General features: G+C 41.0%; 1 protein-coding gene across 2 annotated transcripts in view; it reads left to right on the top strand.

The window, feature by feature from the left end:
- Window positions 1–12,264: 12,264 nt before the first annotated feature.
- Window positions 12,265–16,458, top strand: part of magi2a (membrane associated guanylate kinase, WW and PDZ domain containing 2a) — a 174,445-nt gene continuing 170,251 nt past the window's right edge. For both annotated transcript variants that reach the window (XM_072455161.1, XM_072455160.1), the window contains exon 1: window positions 12,265–12,603. In XM_072455161.1, coding sequence (XP_072311262.1) covers window positions 12,303–12,603 — 301 coding nt within the window. In that variant the 5' untranslated portion in view covers window positions 12,265–12,302. The remainder of the gene's footprint in view (window positions 12,604–16,458) is intronic.

Here is a 16,458-nt window from a genome sequence, read left to right as displayed (position 1 = left end):
GTCTTGTGATTCCCTTCTGCCTGATCTCTGATGTTGCCGTTTGCCCGGGTACCGAACCTGGAAAGGATTTACGACTACGACTCTCGCCTGCGCTCTGACACCGCTGTATGCTGGACCTGACCACTGCTGGAAGAACTTTGTATTTATCTGTCTTATTTTGTTAAAGACTGTTAATTCATCGCCTGTTTCCAGCTCCGTAATTGGCTCCGTTCTGCCGTTCGTGACATCTCCAGGCCAAAGCATTCTTTCTTACAATCTGTTGAATCTTTTCTACGTTTTGTTATCTACACTTTAAATCTTTATTCTGTGCTGTTAGGTGCAAAACCTTGGTCACAACCAGTTTAAGAATGTTATATCTTTGTTTAGATTGTATTTTGTGATTAGTTCTTTCAATGTTGTAAGTACAGATTTGATCCATGGCTTCTCAAGCCCCTCCAAATGACTCAACCGTTTGTCATCTGCCAGTAAGGCCTGTGCAGGAACACCTGGCACATTACACTCAATATTTTTCCATTAAGCTTCATATTCTGGGTCACATCAGTACAGCAGTGCTCTGATTTGAGCTGAAATCAAGTATTATTTGGGACAAGGCAAACACCAGCCTACTTTTTTGATAGTTGATAGTAGTGTTTTGAACCGGATACGTGAACCTGCACAGGCCTTTATGGTTAAGGTACACTTTTTTTGTCCTCCTTCAATGCCTCTGGGGCAACAATTCAGGAGCAGCTGGGACCCATCTTCAGATCTTTGTGCCAGGCTTGATCAGGACTACCTTCGCTGGAGGATTTTACCTATTGTGCATGTTTTGTGTTGCTGGATGTGTGATTCATTGCAGCAGAGAAAAAGGATAATGTGTCTTCTTTAAATGTTTATAAATGTATCTCCCTATGTGACCGGAGTGTTCCTGCGTTGTGTTGTTCAATCGAGTGGCCACGAGACACGATTTATCCGTTTATTCACTGGTAAACAGAAAAACATCAAATAAGTTTACATGTGCCACGAGGCAAATCCAGCCCAAACTAAAAAGGGACATAACAACAATTAAATCAATATACAACATATAAAACATGAAGGATGACACGAGGGATGACTGACCTCTTCCCTGCACGAAGATATTAAAAGGGAAGAGGAGGTCACGACCATCAAATTTATAAGGGGAACACACGAAGAAGAAGGGGCTGGAGGACACTGACAACACAATAAAACAAATACCAGGCATGTTGAACACAATATAAAACAAAAATAATAAAGATTTTGTGTGATTATAAAACAATAATACATGAACTGGTTACACCTATATCATACCGAAATATCAACTTAGTCAACATAATGTCTGTAAACTATAGAACTACTGCATCAGAGGCAGAATTCTTGCATTTCTTACCTCGACTTGAATTAAGTGATTTCCTAAAACAGCTCATTCATTTGTAAATAGATTGTCACTGTTCAGAATCAGATGGAGAGCACAGCTGACACTCTCTTGCACTCTCTCGCTCTTGCATACTATATTTGTACACTTTGACAACTTTATTACAGCACAGGAGGGCAAACTAACAAGTGAAGGCTTTAAAATACAATCCTTCAAACATGTCACAGCCAGTGATCCAGGTGAGATGTCCTTAGAAAACCTCTGTCTACTCTTTTCATTCCCCAGAGGAATTATGGAAAAAGTTGAATTGTAAAGAAAATAATATTAATAATATTTCACAAAACATGAATAATGATATTACTTTATAGATTAATATTATATAAATGTCTAAGAAAATCAACTGTTTTAAGTTAGCTCCTGTGCCTCCGCTGCTCCATAATGTATTGGCTGCTCTTCACTCTGCTCATGTTAAATTCTCCAGCTTTGAGGCATTATTCTTAAATATACCCAAGCCTCCAGGAGATAGGCAAATCTCCCTTAAACACTCCTGCTTTCAAATCCCGTCTGCACCCAAAGCCCCCCAGGCCCCCAACAAGCTTATCAGTTCACTTATGCATCCATATGTGCAGCGTTACATGCGAGAGCTGTGTGCCCTTCAATTTCAGTTTGTCGAATGGAAAAGTAATGCTTCCACTGTTGTCTTTACGTGGGTTTTGTTCTTTTTATGTCACGTCAGCAATTTGTCAACCTTCGTGAAGCTCGGTGTGTCATAAATACCAGTCTTGCGGCCTCTACCACAGAGCACACACATGCAGACGTCACTGAGGCACAATAAACCAGTGCATTCCTGAAATAAGCACTCTTCTCGTTCAGTGCTGCAGCTGTGAGCCCGATACCATGACCCCTCTATGTACACAGTGACCCACTGAGTCCACTTGTCACTCAGTCATGGTCTAGGTGAGGACTGGGCCAGGATTACACGTCAAGGATGAGAGGGCTGAAGGCGAGGTGCATTCTTCACATTCTGCATGCATGAGCACGCTGACACACAAGGATAATCACTGATATAGACCAACCATCAGCTGTTCAGGAAACTGCTGTAGAGTTATGCAGTAAAACAAGGAAGTAGATAAAAGACACAAAGGGGTTTTGATCATAAATTTCTATATTAGTTTGCATATTTTTTTCAATTTTTTTTAAACATATAAAACAGAACAGAAAAAACACAGACACACAAAAACTGAACATGACAAGAGAGAGAACAAAAAGGAAACAAAAGACATCTCTTGAAATAAAGACACATATATTTAAGATGCACTTAAACCAGAGGGCACATGAAGCCTGCGTAAGTTCACCTGGAAGACCGAACTCCATCTGCATCGACGGCCACGCCAGAGCCGCCTCTCCCCAGCTTGTCCGTCTGTGAGAGTCAGATTCCTCCTTCACACGGAACTCTTCCAGGTTTCTACTTTTCCCATGGAGGTTTTTATCCGGCCGAGAAGGAGGGTCTAAGGACAGGGGACTCCCGGGACATCGCCCCTCGCACATGCTCCCCATCCTCAATCAACGCACCCAAGTCACTCCTCCCTGTGGGACGTCGCACCTCCTCTGCACCTCCTCTGCACCTCCTCTGTACCTCCTCTGCTCCCAATCAGCGCACAGCCGGTCTCATTTAAATCCTCATGCAGTTGGCTCGACTGCTTCAGACCGTACTGCGACCCACCACCTCCCCTCCTCCTCCTCTGCATCCCTCTCATCCTAATCATCTACCCTCTCACCAGTTCTCTTTTGGAAATTATGGAAGGGTCTGACATTTTCATTGTCGATGCATATCTATTGTGAGAAACAGAATCTGAAAAAAACATTACATAAAAATGACATTGTAGAATTTTTGAATAATTTACGTGTGTGAGAAAGAGGGAAAAGTCTTACCACTAAAATATGCTATAGTAGATTGACTTGTGTAAATTATTCAATGTTCATGGGCATTAACAAGTCAACAATGCACTTGAATGAATGGCTTTTTAGTCTGTGTAGAATTGTAGTGTGCAGTATTTGCTGTTGATATCGGCAGCTCTATATGAAGTAATACAAGCAAAAGAAAGATTATGTCGGATGACCAATCAACTTCCAGAATAAAGTAAATACTTGCGAATACCGGTGTGTGAATGGGTGACTGGTTCCTTGAGGTAAAGTGCTTTGAGTGCCTTGACGGAGGAAATTTTAATTAGGCACAAGCTCATACGTGACAATTGTGATTACTCTCTCTCTCCATCAGATACGACTTTTTCTATCTTTGGAAAATATCAGATTTTGTGCAGAATTTCATGTTTTCAATTATAATAACTCTAATTTCTTGAACTTCTTCTTAATGCTTCGGTGATTATGAAGTAACACCATTTTACTTTTGCACATTTTCGGCTGCTCTACCTCATTTGTCCTGGGAGTAAACTGTGTATCTTCACTGTGGAGCGCTGCAGGTAGGAAAAGCTGCATTACACCAGGGGTCACTGTTGAACTGGAACATGTGCGCTCATGAGTTTAACACCACATCCACAATATCTGCCTCTCTATGCTTCTCTGTCAGGGCAAATGTGGAACGACAGCACAGGAACAATAACTTGATTTAATATCTAGGTCACGCAAAATCTTCTCATCATGCCAAAGAGAATATTTATTGATGCTGCGGTGGGTGACTTGGCTGCAAGCTGTTGTTAATGGCCAGATTTGGGATGAATAATTAAGTCATGATAGAGAAGGTGCCTACAGTGAGTGAAGCCATCATAAAGGCAAAGGAGATCAGGGACGCACTGAATAACTGAGAGGGACATGATTGATGTGGCTGATTTGAACAGTATGGGGGAGGTGTTTTGTAGGTCACTGTAAAAGGTGCGCAATTACTTGGCAGTAAAAATAAGAGCATTTATGTAACAAATATCAGTCAAAATAATAATGAAATGGTCAATTGAAGTGAGGTGGATGCGTGCATTGTTTTTGTGGTAATTAGGTGAAACAAGCAGTCCATGTAGCGTTTAATAACTTGAAAAATGGGACGATAGACAGACTTCATAACAGTGTTTTTTGGTCTTACAAAAGGAAATGTCTGCTTGAATTATGGGGAAAGTAATTTTGTAATTTGTCATGTAATTTGTGAAAAAACATCCACACACACGAAATCACATTTGAGAATCATTTATTTTAGCAAAACATGACAAAGTTCTTTTTTTAATACTCAAAATACCATTATGATACAGTGCCTGAAGGCTCCACACGTGCTATTTTTACATGTATTAATTGGAAAACGGATCATAAATCATTTAAAGACCTTGTGATTGTATCTCCAGTTGTTTCACATGCGACGTGTCGTGTGAAACGCTCAAACACACATAGCTGTAGTAATGGAGTGACCGAAGCTTATCTTGCACCGCATTAATCAGGGGATCATTTCTCCATTTCCAGTGACAGTGATGTAACAGTTACTCGAGTAGAACAACAAGAGCGGATCCTAACGAGTCGCTGATCAATGAGGGTCTTTACACTGGGCTTTGTGGACGGAATACTGAACGGACGCTGAGAAATACTGAGAAAACACTGGTCTTTGGAAAATGGCCTGTCTTTAAACATCACTCTGAATAAACACACTCCAAAAGCACTTTGTGGACAACAACATATTTCCTGAACTTGTGCGGTTATAGATCAGCACTTTCTTTTGTCTTTTGACCTCCTAGAATTGTCATGTCTGTGCCACTGGCTATTTGTTTGCTTCTGACCTATATACTACCAAAACAAATGCCCCTATTTATTAGCAGCTACAAGAAGGATACTATATATACATCAAACTAAAGATTAAAAATGTTTTCCTTTTTATTGTTTATACATTTTAACAAGACAGAACAAGACACAAGAGTGAAAATGTAGAAAATAAAAGGAGCACCGGTTGTCAGGAAAGTCAGTCTGGTGTAAGTCCACTTTTGGATCTGTCTCATTTGTCCCGATGTCTGGCAAATTTGTCCATTTTAAACTTCATTCCATTTAAAATATTTAGTTATAGTCATCTGGACACTGTTTTTAGTAAAATAAGACATTTCAACTCTCATTCAAGAGTCATTCTCAAGCTGCGGATCGAGTACATGACAACAACTGAATATTCTTCTACAATGGAACACTCCTGGACGAATGAGGAATCACACCGACACGTCTGGTGTTATTTCAGTCCAGTCCTTGACCAATCCACAGGTATCCATCTATTGTTTCTATTGTTAGAGTTTTACAATCGAGATACATAGTTTTGAAGACAGAGGGAATGTCGGTGTTTAAAACCTCATTAATCTCAGGCAAGGAAACGTCACAATTTTGGATAAAAAAGTCACGTTCTAGTGCTGCCCAAAGTAATTGCCTGTTTAACTCTTGAGTTCATTTAATTGTTCATATCTGTATGTATTTTCTTTTGATATTTTGACAGTGTTTTGCTTTTCCTAAGATCAACATTTACACCAATAATAATAATAATACTGCAAATAAACATGTGTAGTCACTCTCATTTAAACATGTCGCCCACTTCTGCTCACTTATTCCTGTCGGCTACTGCAAGATCTTTTCTGGCTCTTATGTAAACTGTTAAGACTGAATAAGGTCGAGAAGGAGAGTTTTAATATCTCAGGCTTGATGTGAACTTGCTCCAGGAAATCAGTTTTTCTGAAAAGGCAATTGGAAAAAAACAATTCATGAATGCGTAATGATGTTATAAAACTGTGATATCCACATAACAAACGCTACAGAGCAATGTTGTTTTTTCTTTTATTCAGCCATTAAAAGAGACTAAAGTACAACGCTGTTTGCAGATGTTCAGTGGAAGCTAGTAAAATGCGAACTAATTCTATTTACAAGCCCCTGAAAACGGACTGGCCCGCACTTTTCATTAAATCGTGCCCAATAGAAGGAATATAAAAAAAATAATCTCATTTTAAAACCTACAATAAAACGATTTGTAGTCACATTATATATTTACCTCCACGGGCTCTTAAAGCACAATACGGGGAAACTGACTGTCAAAAGAAAAAGCACAAAATGGCTGAACAGAAATGTGTAATGATGGGAACAGAAATGGAAGTACATCTGCAAAGTGTATATTAAACAGAAATCATAAACTCGCTATGGCAATTATTCTGTCTGCCATTTTGTCGGATGTGTGTTGTGATGGGATAGAAGAGCTTATGCATCAAGCTGTCAAGTAAATGGTGTCCTCCCCTCTGTGTGTGGAAATGACAGTGGGATGAGTGAACGTGATAGTGTGAAAGTGTGTGCAAAAAGAAAGTCTGAGACCAGTCTGCAGGAGGGGCCCGTGAATCTCTATCTCCGGGCTTTGTAGGCCGTTCAAAGCTCAAAGAGAGGGGGAAATGTACTTATCTTTTTCAGCAGATAGGATGGGAGGGTGTGGGGACATTGGAAAATCAGCACCTGTGAAGTTGAGCTCTCGTGAGATTGAAACAGTGACAGAATATTTACCGAATAATCTTTTAAAGTCTAACTCGGAATCTTAAACAGGTAAAGAGGCTGCTGAGGGAAAACTTCAAAGAATATCAAAAGCATAGATCTAATTTAGGGGTAATTTACACTATGTTTATTTAAGTACCCACATTATCTACTAATTGAATGTTTCTTTGCTGGCAGCTTGTTGTAACTCACTAATACATGTTGCTGTATTTAATACATTTGATACACAAATATTATTCCAAACTCTCTTTTAAATTCATACGTTTTGTTGTCTAATCTACCAAACCTGCCAGACAAGTAATGCAATAAACCATTAAGGTCAAGTCTGATATGAAACTTTGCTGTTATAAACATCTACCTGACCTCTAACTATGTACACTTGTAGTCTGCACACACAACGTGAGGCTGTCTTATGGGGTCATGGCCAGCACTGAGGCAAATTCATGAGCAGACATCTTTTATTTTGCTGGCAGATTGTGGGATAAACCAATCAGAAGGTTTGACATGGAGACCTGCTGGTGCATTGATGAGATTTGGAAGGCGTTTTTCACGGTTCTTGCTGCCCTGGGATTTCATGAAAAGCGGCAGAAAAGCAGCAGACATGATTGTTTCATTTGAACCAATCTTTCATTGTTATGGGTTTTAAGGCAACTTTGGGCCTTAGATGGGGTACACCCTAGATCAGTGAATGCATTTTATGATGGTAAACACCATAATTTTCACTGTGTGCCTACACTAGATGGTTTATTGTAAAATTGTTGTAATAAAGAAAAATGTTTTTTTTTCCCAAGCATTTTTGCTGGAAAAAATTATGAAGCTCAAGTGTGTTCAAGTCACTTTCACTTTGGCCCATGTCACCCTTGAAAATGAGGTTTTGACCACAATGCATTTTTAACCCTGTCAGATAAAGGTTAATAAATACATTTACGTTAATAACCTAGTCATTCTTACATTCAAGATCTTTCCAGTAGTACGACCCTTGTCTATGGAACAGCCTGCCGGAGAACCTTAATGTAATCTTAATGTAATGTTCTTTTGTGGTATGTGTATGTTAAGATTGAATAAGGTTGAGAAGGAGAGTTTTTATACCTCAGGCTTTAAAGATGTGAACCTGCTCCAGGAAATCTGTCTTCCTGAAAAGGCAATTGAAAAAACAATGACTGAGTCTTCAATACCGCTGGGGCCTCTCCTAGGAGGCTTGGTCAGGACTACCTTCACTACAGGATTTGACCTATTGTGCATGTGTTGTGTTGATGGGGGAAGCCATGAGAGATAGAGTGTGGAGCCTCCTGTCCCTTGGGAGGTGTTCTGGATATGTCCCATGGGGAAGAGGCCCCGGGGAAGACCCAGGACACACTGGAGGGAATATGTCTCTCGGCTGTGCTGGGTACACCTCAGGAACCCCTTGGAGAAGGTGCAAGAAGTGCCTCGGGTGAATGAAGACTGAGAGTCCCTCCTTAGACTGCCGCCCCCTCGACACGGCCCCGGATAAGTGGAAGAAGATGGACGGATCATTGGACATGATGGCCAAGACGATTATCCAATCAGAAAGCAGAATGAGCCTCACACGAGTTTCTCATTTGCATTGCCAGTTTCAACCTGTGTTTTGTCCTCTCTCTGGTGTGATTGGACACTACATAAAGCCCAGCACATGCACCAATCATGAATCATGAATCAGAGAAGAAGATGAACATGGCCATGGCCTGTCCTTATACTGACTTTTAAAACCATTAAGACCACAGGCTACTTACACATAACTGAGGAAAGTAGGAGAATGTGATTTGGAATAAACTTTTCAATAACAACACAGCCCAATAGATGGCGCTGGGAAAAAGCAGGCCAAATGTTTCAGAATAACTAAAGCTGATCACACTTCCAGCAGTCATAACCATACTTTTTATTAAGTGTGACATTGTAACGCACGCTGCCAAATCTGTAATGACACTGGTGAAGCTGTAGAGCTACTTTTCGGTGGACAATCATTTCCTTGGGAAGCAATCACTGGGTAATTTTGTTTAATTTCCAACACGTTTAAATTATGCCCAAAATGAGGCCTGTCACTGTTGTTTCATAATGACATCATCTGGCAGAGAAGTTTAGTGATCCCAGGGGCGGTGTCAGCATCAGCCATTGTACTCTGTGTTGATCCAACTCATCTGCCAGAACAGAGACATTTTCAACTTTAAAAGATTAAACAATAGAATAAATGTGAAGAAAACACTCAACAATTATGTCATGTTTGTATCTGGAATGTAATCTACAAAGTTAATTATCCGTTGATTTAAAATAAAATCAGTCCTTTTTCTGTTTTGTAAACAATATAAATGAGAAATTATACATAGTCTAGCTTTATGACAGTGTAATACATTGGATTCCACACAAAAATATGTATATATTTATAGTAACTCATTAGAGTCGGAGCAGGTTAGTGTCATTCAAGCTCCCACGACAGGAGAAAACATTTTGAAGGCTGATGATCTGGATCCATACACCAGAAAACAAAACATTTAAAAAACATCAACGTTTTAGCCTTGAGAAGTCTACCAAAAGTACCCCCCATGTTGGTTTATACTGTTATCCTAGTCTTTTCTCTGAGGGGACTATCGAGGTACTGCACTTACTCTTCCATACACAGAGCATTCCTCCTCTTATTCCAACACACACTCCTGAATTCCGGCCCAGCTCAAATAAAATACTCCCTAATTCATCTCATTTTCTTTGCTAGGTTATCAACTGTAACAACATAGAGGTGAAAGGCTGCTGAGATGTATAATACTGTACTGTATTTTGGTTTTGAGTTGATTTAGTTCATATTTCACTCAGTGTCATTTATTTATGTTGAATATTTCTAGTTTAAATCCTTCTATTAACATCCAATACATGTTTTGGTTCATTTTAATGTGAATGTCCACTATAGTGTGCAATTAAAATGTATCATCTATTTAACACTGATGTAAATGTATAAGAATGTTCATGTATATTTGGAGGAATAGAGTAGAATAACACTGATAAAGAGTCAGCATTTCCTTTGTGAACTTTATACAACATTTTCATGTCGAAAATTACCCTGGATTCTTTCCATTTACCGTGAGAAAAACACAGCTGAACAAGTTACAACAGAAGAAAACTATTGAAGTAAAACACGTATTGTGAAGATGTATGAACAGTATGCAATTACAGGACTGGAGCGCTATCATCGTTGGAAATTCAGCTTAATAATGATCAAAGCTTTCACACGTACGTCTCCAGAAACTACCTCCTTGTTTTCCATCCCGCTTTCTTTTCATAGCTGTGTTCCTCTGGTGCTGGACAAAGCTGCTGTGGTCGGCCGTATCGGAAACACTAAAGACTTCCAGGTGCATGGTGTGTGTCAGAAGCATCTCCACACGGGCCACACTGGCCACACTGGCCACACTTCACACTTCATGTGGAAGGGCCTATGCCATGTTATTCAAGTTTGGTATGCGACATTTGATTACCTTAAAGTGCAAAGAAAAAAACAAATCGGCCAAATCGACCAAATCGACCAAATAAATAAAATAAATAAAATAAATAAAATAAATAAAATAAAATAAATAAAATAAATAAAATAAATAAAATAAATAAAATAAATAAAATAAATAAAATAAATAAAATAAATAAAATAAATAAAATAAATAAAATAAAATAATATTTGTAGAGCACATTTCATACACAAGGCAATTCAAAGTGCTTCACACAGCAGGAAAAATACATTGAAATCACAAAGAAATTACAGAAACAGAAATACAATAAAATTGACTAAATAAAAATAAAAAAAAACACCTAGCCACAAAGGGTAAGGTGTTTTTGGAGTCCAACTCCTTTTTAAATCCTTTTTAAATCAGTCCAACTGATTGTACATACTTCAGTCCAACTGATTGCCAGTGGTCCCCAAACTTTTTGACTCGAGGGCCACATTGGGTTCTAAAATTTGGTCGAGGGGCCGGGCCAGGAAAATATGGTGTGTTTGTGTGAACTAATGAATTACTATAAATGACACGCAAGATTTGACCTGTAACTTGTAACAAAGCAACAAATGCAAGGCTCAATGTACAAATTGTTTTCCAAATGCATAAAATAATTATTAATTATCTACTGTCTTCTACTGTCCACAAGAGTCTTCTACTGTCCACAAGAGTCTTCTACTGTCCACTAGAGTCTTCTACTGCTCACAAGAGTCTTCTACTGTCCACTAGAGTCTTCTACTGTCCACAAGAGTCTTCTACTGTCCACAAGAGTCTTCTATTGTCCACTAGAGTCTTCTACTGTCCACAAGAGTCTTCTACTGTCCACAAGAGTCTTCTACTGTCCACAAGAGTCTTCTACTGTCCACAAGAGTCTTCTACTGTCCACTAGAGTATTCTACTGCTCACAAGAGTCTTCTACGAGTCTTCTACTGTCCACAAGAGTCTTCTACTGTCCACAAGAGTCTTCTACTGCTCACAAGAGTCTTCTACTGTCCACTAGAGTCTTCTACTGTCCACAAGAGTCTTCTACTGTCCACAATGTCCACAAGAGTCTTCTACTGTCCACAAGAGTTTTTTTTTTTTTAACATAACTTGGACAAGCTTGGCGGGCCGGATTGAAAGGCCCAGCGGGCCGGATGTGGCCAGCGGGCCGTAGTTTGGGGACCACTGGTCTAAAATAGAAGAGTGCAAAGAAAAATCCTTTCAGTCATATGCGCAAAATAAATAAAATAAATAAAATAAATAAAATAAATAAAATAAATAAAATAAATAAAATAAAACTGCACCTTCTACTCACTTTATCTTACTGTCCAGATTGAATACTGCACGTTTTTCCTTTTTTTTAAATGGAAAACCAGATTTGGTGAAAAAGCGTTGCCTCCTCCTCTTTCCCAAAGCCGCCACATCCGGGTTCCTTTTGCTGGAGGCGAATGCTACGTTCAAGTGCTTCTGCTTAAACCGTCTGCGGTGAAACTGAAAAGGGCCAAAACGACGCAAAAAAAAAGAAAAGAAAAAAAGAAACTATACCCGGCAATTTTGCGAATTTTCACCGAAAACCAAAAATCATCAAAACCCCAAATTACTGTCACGTGATTATGACGTGCGTGCATTTTGGAGACATTTGGGAAAAGCGTGCGCATGTCTGATCCCGTGTTGCACTTGAACGCGGCACAAGTTGGGGCAGCTTTCAGCGCAAAAGGCGGACGGAGGATCCAGCTGCGGCGCGCGAGAGTGCGTGAGCGTGCGTGAGAGTGCGTGAGCGTGCGTGAGAGTGCGTCAGCGTGCGTGAGAGTGCGTGAGAGTGCGTGAGCGTGCGTGCGCGGACGCGGTTATAACGGCGCTATTGAAGTTTGGGAAACATCACACTGTTACTGCGGGCTTCACTTCCAGAGAGCGCAGTAACTTTCACACACGCGGCCGCACACATGTGAGTCCTCCCTCTCGCGCGAGCCATGTCCAAGAGCCTGAAGAGGAGGAAGAACCACTGGACCCACAAAGTCCACGAGAGCGTCCTTTGTAGGAATGAGGAGGGGAACCTGGGGCTGCAGCTGGAGGGCGGCGCGGAGCACGGGCACTTCCCGATGATCGGCGCGCGTCTCCCGCACGGACAGCCCAGACACAGCGGTAAACTCCTCCAGGATGAACTGCTCTTGGAGGTTAACGAAATCCCCGTGGCCGGACTCACGACCCGGGACGTGCACGCGGTGGTCCAGCACTGCAAGGACCCGGTGCGGCTCAAGTGTGTCAAACAAGGTAAAGAGTTTGTGCAACTTTGTCCCACCGCACGGGACTTTGAGGTGGCGCGCTTTTGTTGTGACATCGCGGGGTGAAAGTGGGAGCATATGTTGAGGATTGTTCTTTTCTGCACAGGAGAATACTTACGGTTGTTGTGTTGTGCTTGCGTCATTTCGTTTTTTGCGCTTTTCGTGCGTTTCTGCGTGTTTTGATTGCGTAAAAAGGAGTCCAGTTGCCATGGATTTTAGGGGGTGTGTTTGTTACTTTTGAGGCGACCCCATGCTGTATACACGTTTGAGCCTGAATGTAGCATCCACAACTCTGGTGATTGGAATTACAATTTGACTTTCAGTGAGTTAAAGGCGGTATGGACGATTTTTCGGCGATTTGAGAACGCAGGCGGAAGTGCGCATGCGCACTCCCCGTGCGGACTGATACAACACACACGTGTGTTTGTTTATTAGCGCATCGCATCGCTCGTCTCCCGTAGATTTCTGTCCACTTCTGCGTCAGCTCGAACTGTCTTTCTCCGTCTTCATTTTGCCCCGTACACTGAGGGAACTATATTATGATAGATCCATGCGCTTAGGCACGCAGAAACGTGGGGACGAGCCTGACGCGGCTGCAGGTGAGCGGTAGGTGCGTTTTATGATTGATACGTGGCAGGACTAATGATTTATCCACGCCACGAGGAAATATGATAAAAAATTTGCTGAAAAAAATCGTCCATACCACCTTTAATCGTGTTGTTTTTGAGCTCTTCAGTGATAACATGTAACCAGCGGGGCCAAACTTCTGTCTCTGAGGGCCGCATTTTGAAACTTACACAGGCAGAGGGCCACAAACAACCTGGCAATGTCAAATGTGTCAAATGACAAAGTGAATCATTCAAAATGTTGCTTTTGACATTGTTTCAACGAGCCCCCACACCTTTCATAAGACTTGGAACATTAATATAAGATTGGTATAACATCAAATGCTTGAATGTTTCCAATTTTACCTTAAAAAATACTACTTTTTTGTTTGGACCTACTTGGCAGGAAGTTGGAGGGCCAACAAAAACTGTCCCGAGGGCTGCGTTTGGACAATAGAGTTTGATTGGTCTTTTCACGGGTTTCAGAATGATGGAAAAAAGAATAGGAAAACATCTTTTGGTGGAGAAAAAGTCCTCAAAATGTTGCATATAACAGCAAGCTGTGTGTGTATGTGTATGTGTAGGTGTGTGTTGGTGTGTGTATGTGTAGGTGTGTAGGTGTGTGTTGGTGTGTGTATGTGTAGGGGTGTGTGTATGTGCGTATGTGTATGTGTAGGTGTGTGTGTGCGTGTATGTGTAGGTGTGTGTTGGTGTATGTAGGTGTGTGTTGGTGTGTGAATGTGTAGGTGTAGGTGTGTGTGTGTTGGTGTGTGTATGTGCGTATGTGTGTGTGCATGTGTGTGTGTAGGTGTGTGTTGGTGTGTGTATGTGCATATGTGTATGTGTGTGTTGGTGTGCGTATGTGTATGTGCGTATGTGTAGGTGTGTGTGTGTGTGTGTGTGTGTGTGTATGTGTAGGTGTGTGTTGGTGTATGTAGGTGTGTGTTGGTGTGTGAATGTGCATATGTGTATGTGTGTGTTGGTGTGCGTATGTGTATGTGCGTATGTGTAGGTGTGTGTGTGTGTGTGTGCGTGTATGTGTAGGTGTGTGTTGGTGTATGTAGGTGTGTGTTGGTGTGTGTATGTGCATATGTGTATGTGTGTGTTGGTGTGCGTATGTGTATGTGCGTATGTGTAGGTGTGTGTGTGTGTGTGTGCGTGTATGTGTAGGTGTGTGTTGGTGTATGTAGGTGTGTGTTGGTGTGTGAATGTGTAGGTGTAGGTGTGTGTGTGTTGGTGTGTGTATGTGCGTATGTGTGTGTGCATGTGTGTGTGTAGGTGTGTGTTGGTGTGTGTATGTGCATATGTGTATGTGTGTGTTGGTGTGCGTATGTGTATGTGCGTATGTGTAGGTGTGTGTGTGTGTGTGTGTGTATGTGTAGGTGTGTGTTGGTGTATGTAGGTGTGTGTTGGTGTGTGAATGTGTAGGTGTAGGTGTGTGTGTGTTGGTGTGTGTGTGCGTATGTGTGTGTGTGTAGGTGTGTGTGCATGTGTGTGTGTAGGTGTGTGTTGGTGTGTGTATGTGCATATGTGTATGTGTAGGTGTGTGCGTGTATGTGTGTGTGTTGGTGTATGTATGTGTGTGTTGGTGTGTGTATGTGTATGTGCGTATGTGTATGTGTAGGTGTGTATGTATGTGTGTGTTGGTGTGTGTGTGCGTGTATGTGTATGTGTAGGTGTGTGTTGGTGTGTGTATGTGTATGTGCGTATGTGTATGTGTAGGTGTGTATGTGTGTGTGTGTATGTGTAGGTGTGTGTTGGTGTATGTAGGTGTGTGTTGGTATGTGTAGGTGTGTGTGTGCGTGTATGTGTAGGTGTGTGTTGGTGTATGTATGTGTATGTGTGTGTTGGTGTATGTATGTGTATGTGTGTGTTGGTGTATGTATGTGTATGTGTGTGTTGGTGTATTATGTGTATGTGTGTGTTGGTGTATGTGTGTGTTGGTGTATGTATGTGTATGTGTGTGTTGGTGTATGTATGTGTGTGTTGGTGTATGTGTGTGTTGGTGTATGTATGTGTATGTGTGTGTTGGTGTATGTATGTGTGTGTTGGTGTATGTGTGTGTTGGTGTATGTATGTGTATGTGTGTGTTGGTGTATGTATGTGTATGTGTGTGTTGGTGTATGTATGTGTATGTGTGTGTTGGTGTATGTATGTGTATGTGTGTGTTGGTATGTGTATGTGTCAATTGGACTGATTTAAAAAGGAGTTGGACTCCGAAAACACATTACCCTTTGTGGCTAGATGTTTTTTTTTTATTTATTTCTTTATTTAGTTAATTTTATTGTATTTCTGTTTCTGTAATTTCTTTGTAAGTAAGTAAGTAAGTAAATTTTATTTATATAGCACCTTTCACAGACAGAGGTCACAAAGTGCTTCACAAAACACAGAATAAAACAATAAAAACACAAAAAACTTAAAACAAGTGCATTTAAAAGGCTTGACTAAATAAAAAGGTTTTAAGCTGACCCTTAAAAGCAGTAACTGAGTCCAGTGACCGTAGGGAGAACGGAAGATCGTTCCAGAGTCTGGGGGCAACAGCCTGGAAGGATCGGTCTCCTCTGGTCCGAAAACGGGTGCGAGGCAACAACAACAGTTTCTGATCCAAGGACCTTAGTGAGCGAGAGGGAGCGTACGGTTTAATCAGATCGCTGATGTACGATGGGACCTGACCATTTAAAGCTCTAAAAGTTAAAACAAGAATTTTAAACTGTATCTGGTAGGAGACCGGCAGCCAGTGAAGGGCTTTGAGAATGGGTGAAATGTGGGCCCTTCTATTTGTGTGGGTTAAGATCCTCGCTGCAGAGTTCTGGACCAGCTGCAGACGAGAGAGTTCCTTCTTGTTAAGACAGGAAAACAAGCTATTACAATAGTCTAAACATGAAGACACAAATGCATGAATTATAAGTTCCAGATCATTTTGAGACACCATTCTCCTGAGCTTAGAGATTTTCCTCAACTGAAAGAAACAGTTCCTCGTCAACAGCTTGGAGTGGTGCTCTAAAGACATGTCTTTGTCAAAGACAACACCCAAGTTTCTAAGACTTGGTTTAGCAGTCTGGCCTAAAACACCCAAGTACTGGTTTATCCCTGGAATGGCATCATCAGGGGCAATAATCAGAGTTTCTGTTTTGTCAGCATTTAGCTGCAAGGAGTTTTGACTCAGCCATTGTTTTATTTGCACTAAACAACTGACCAAGGAGTTCAGCTTCTGGATCTCAGAAGGTTTAAAAGAGCAA

The sequence above is a fragment of the Eucyclogobius newberryi genome, unplaced genomic scaffold (assembly GCF_026437365.1).
Source record: "Eucyclogobius newberryi isolate DKJ021-1_F unplaced genomic scaffold, fEucNew1.0.hap1 SCAF_2, whole genome shotgun sequence".
Lineage (NCBI taxonomy): Eukaryota > Metazoa > Chordata > Actinopteri > Gobiiformes > Gobiidae > Eucyclogobius > Eucyclogobius newberryi.
This window is presented reverse-complemented; position numbering and strand designations above follow the sequence as displayed.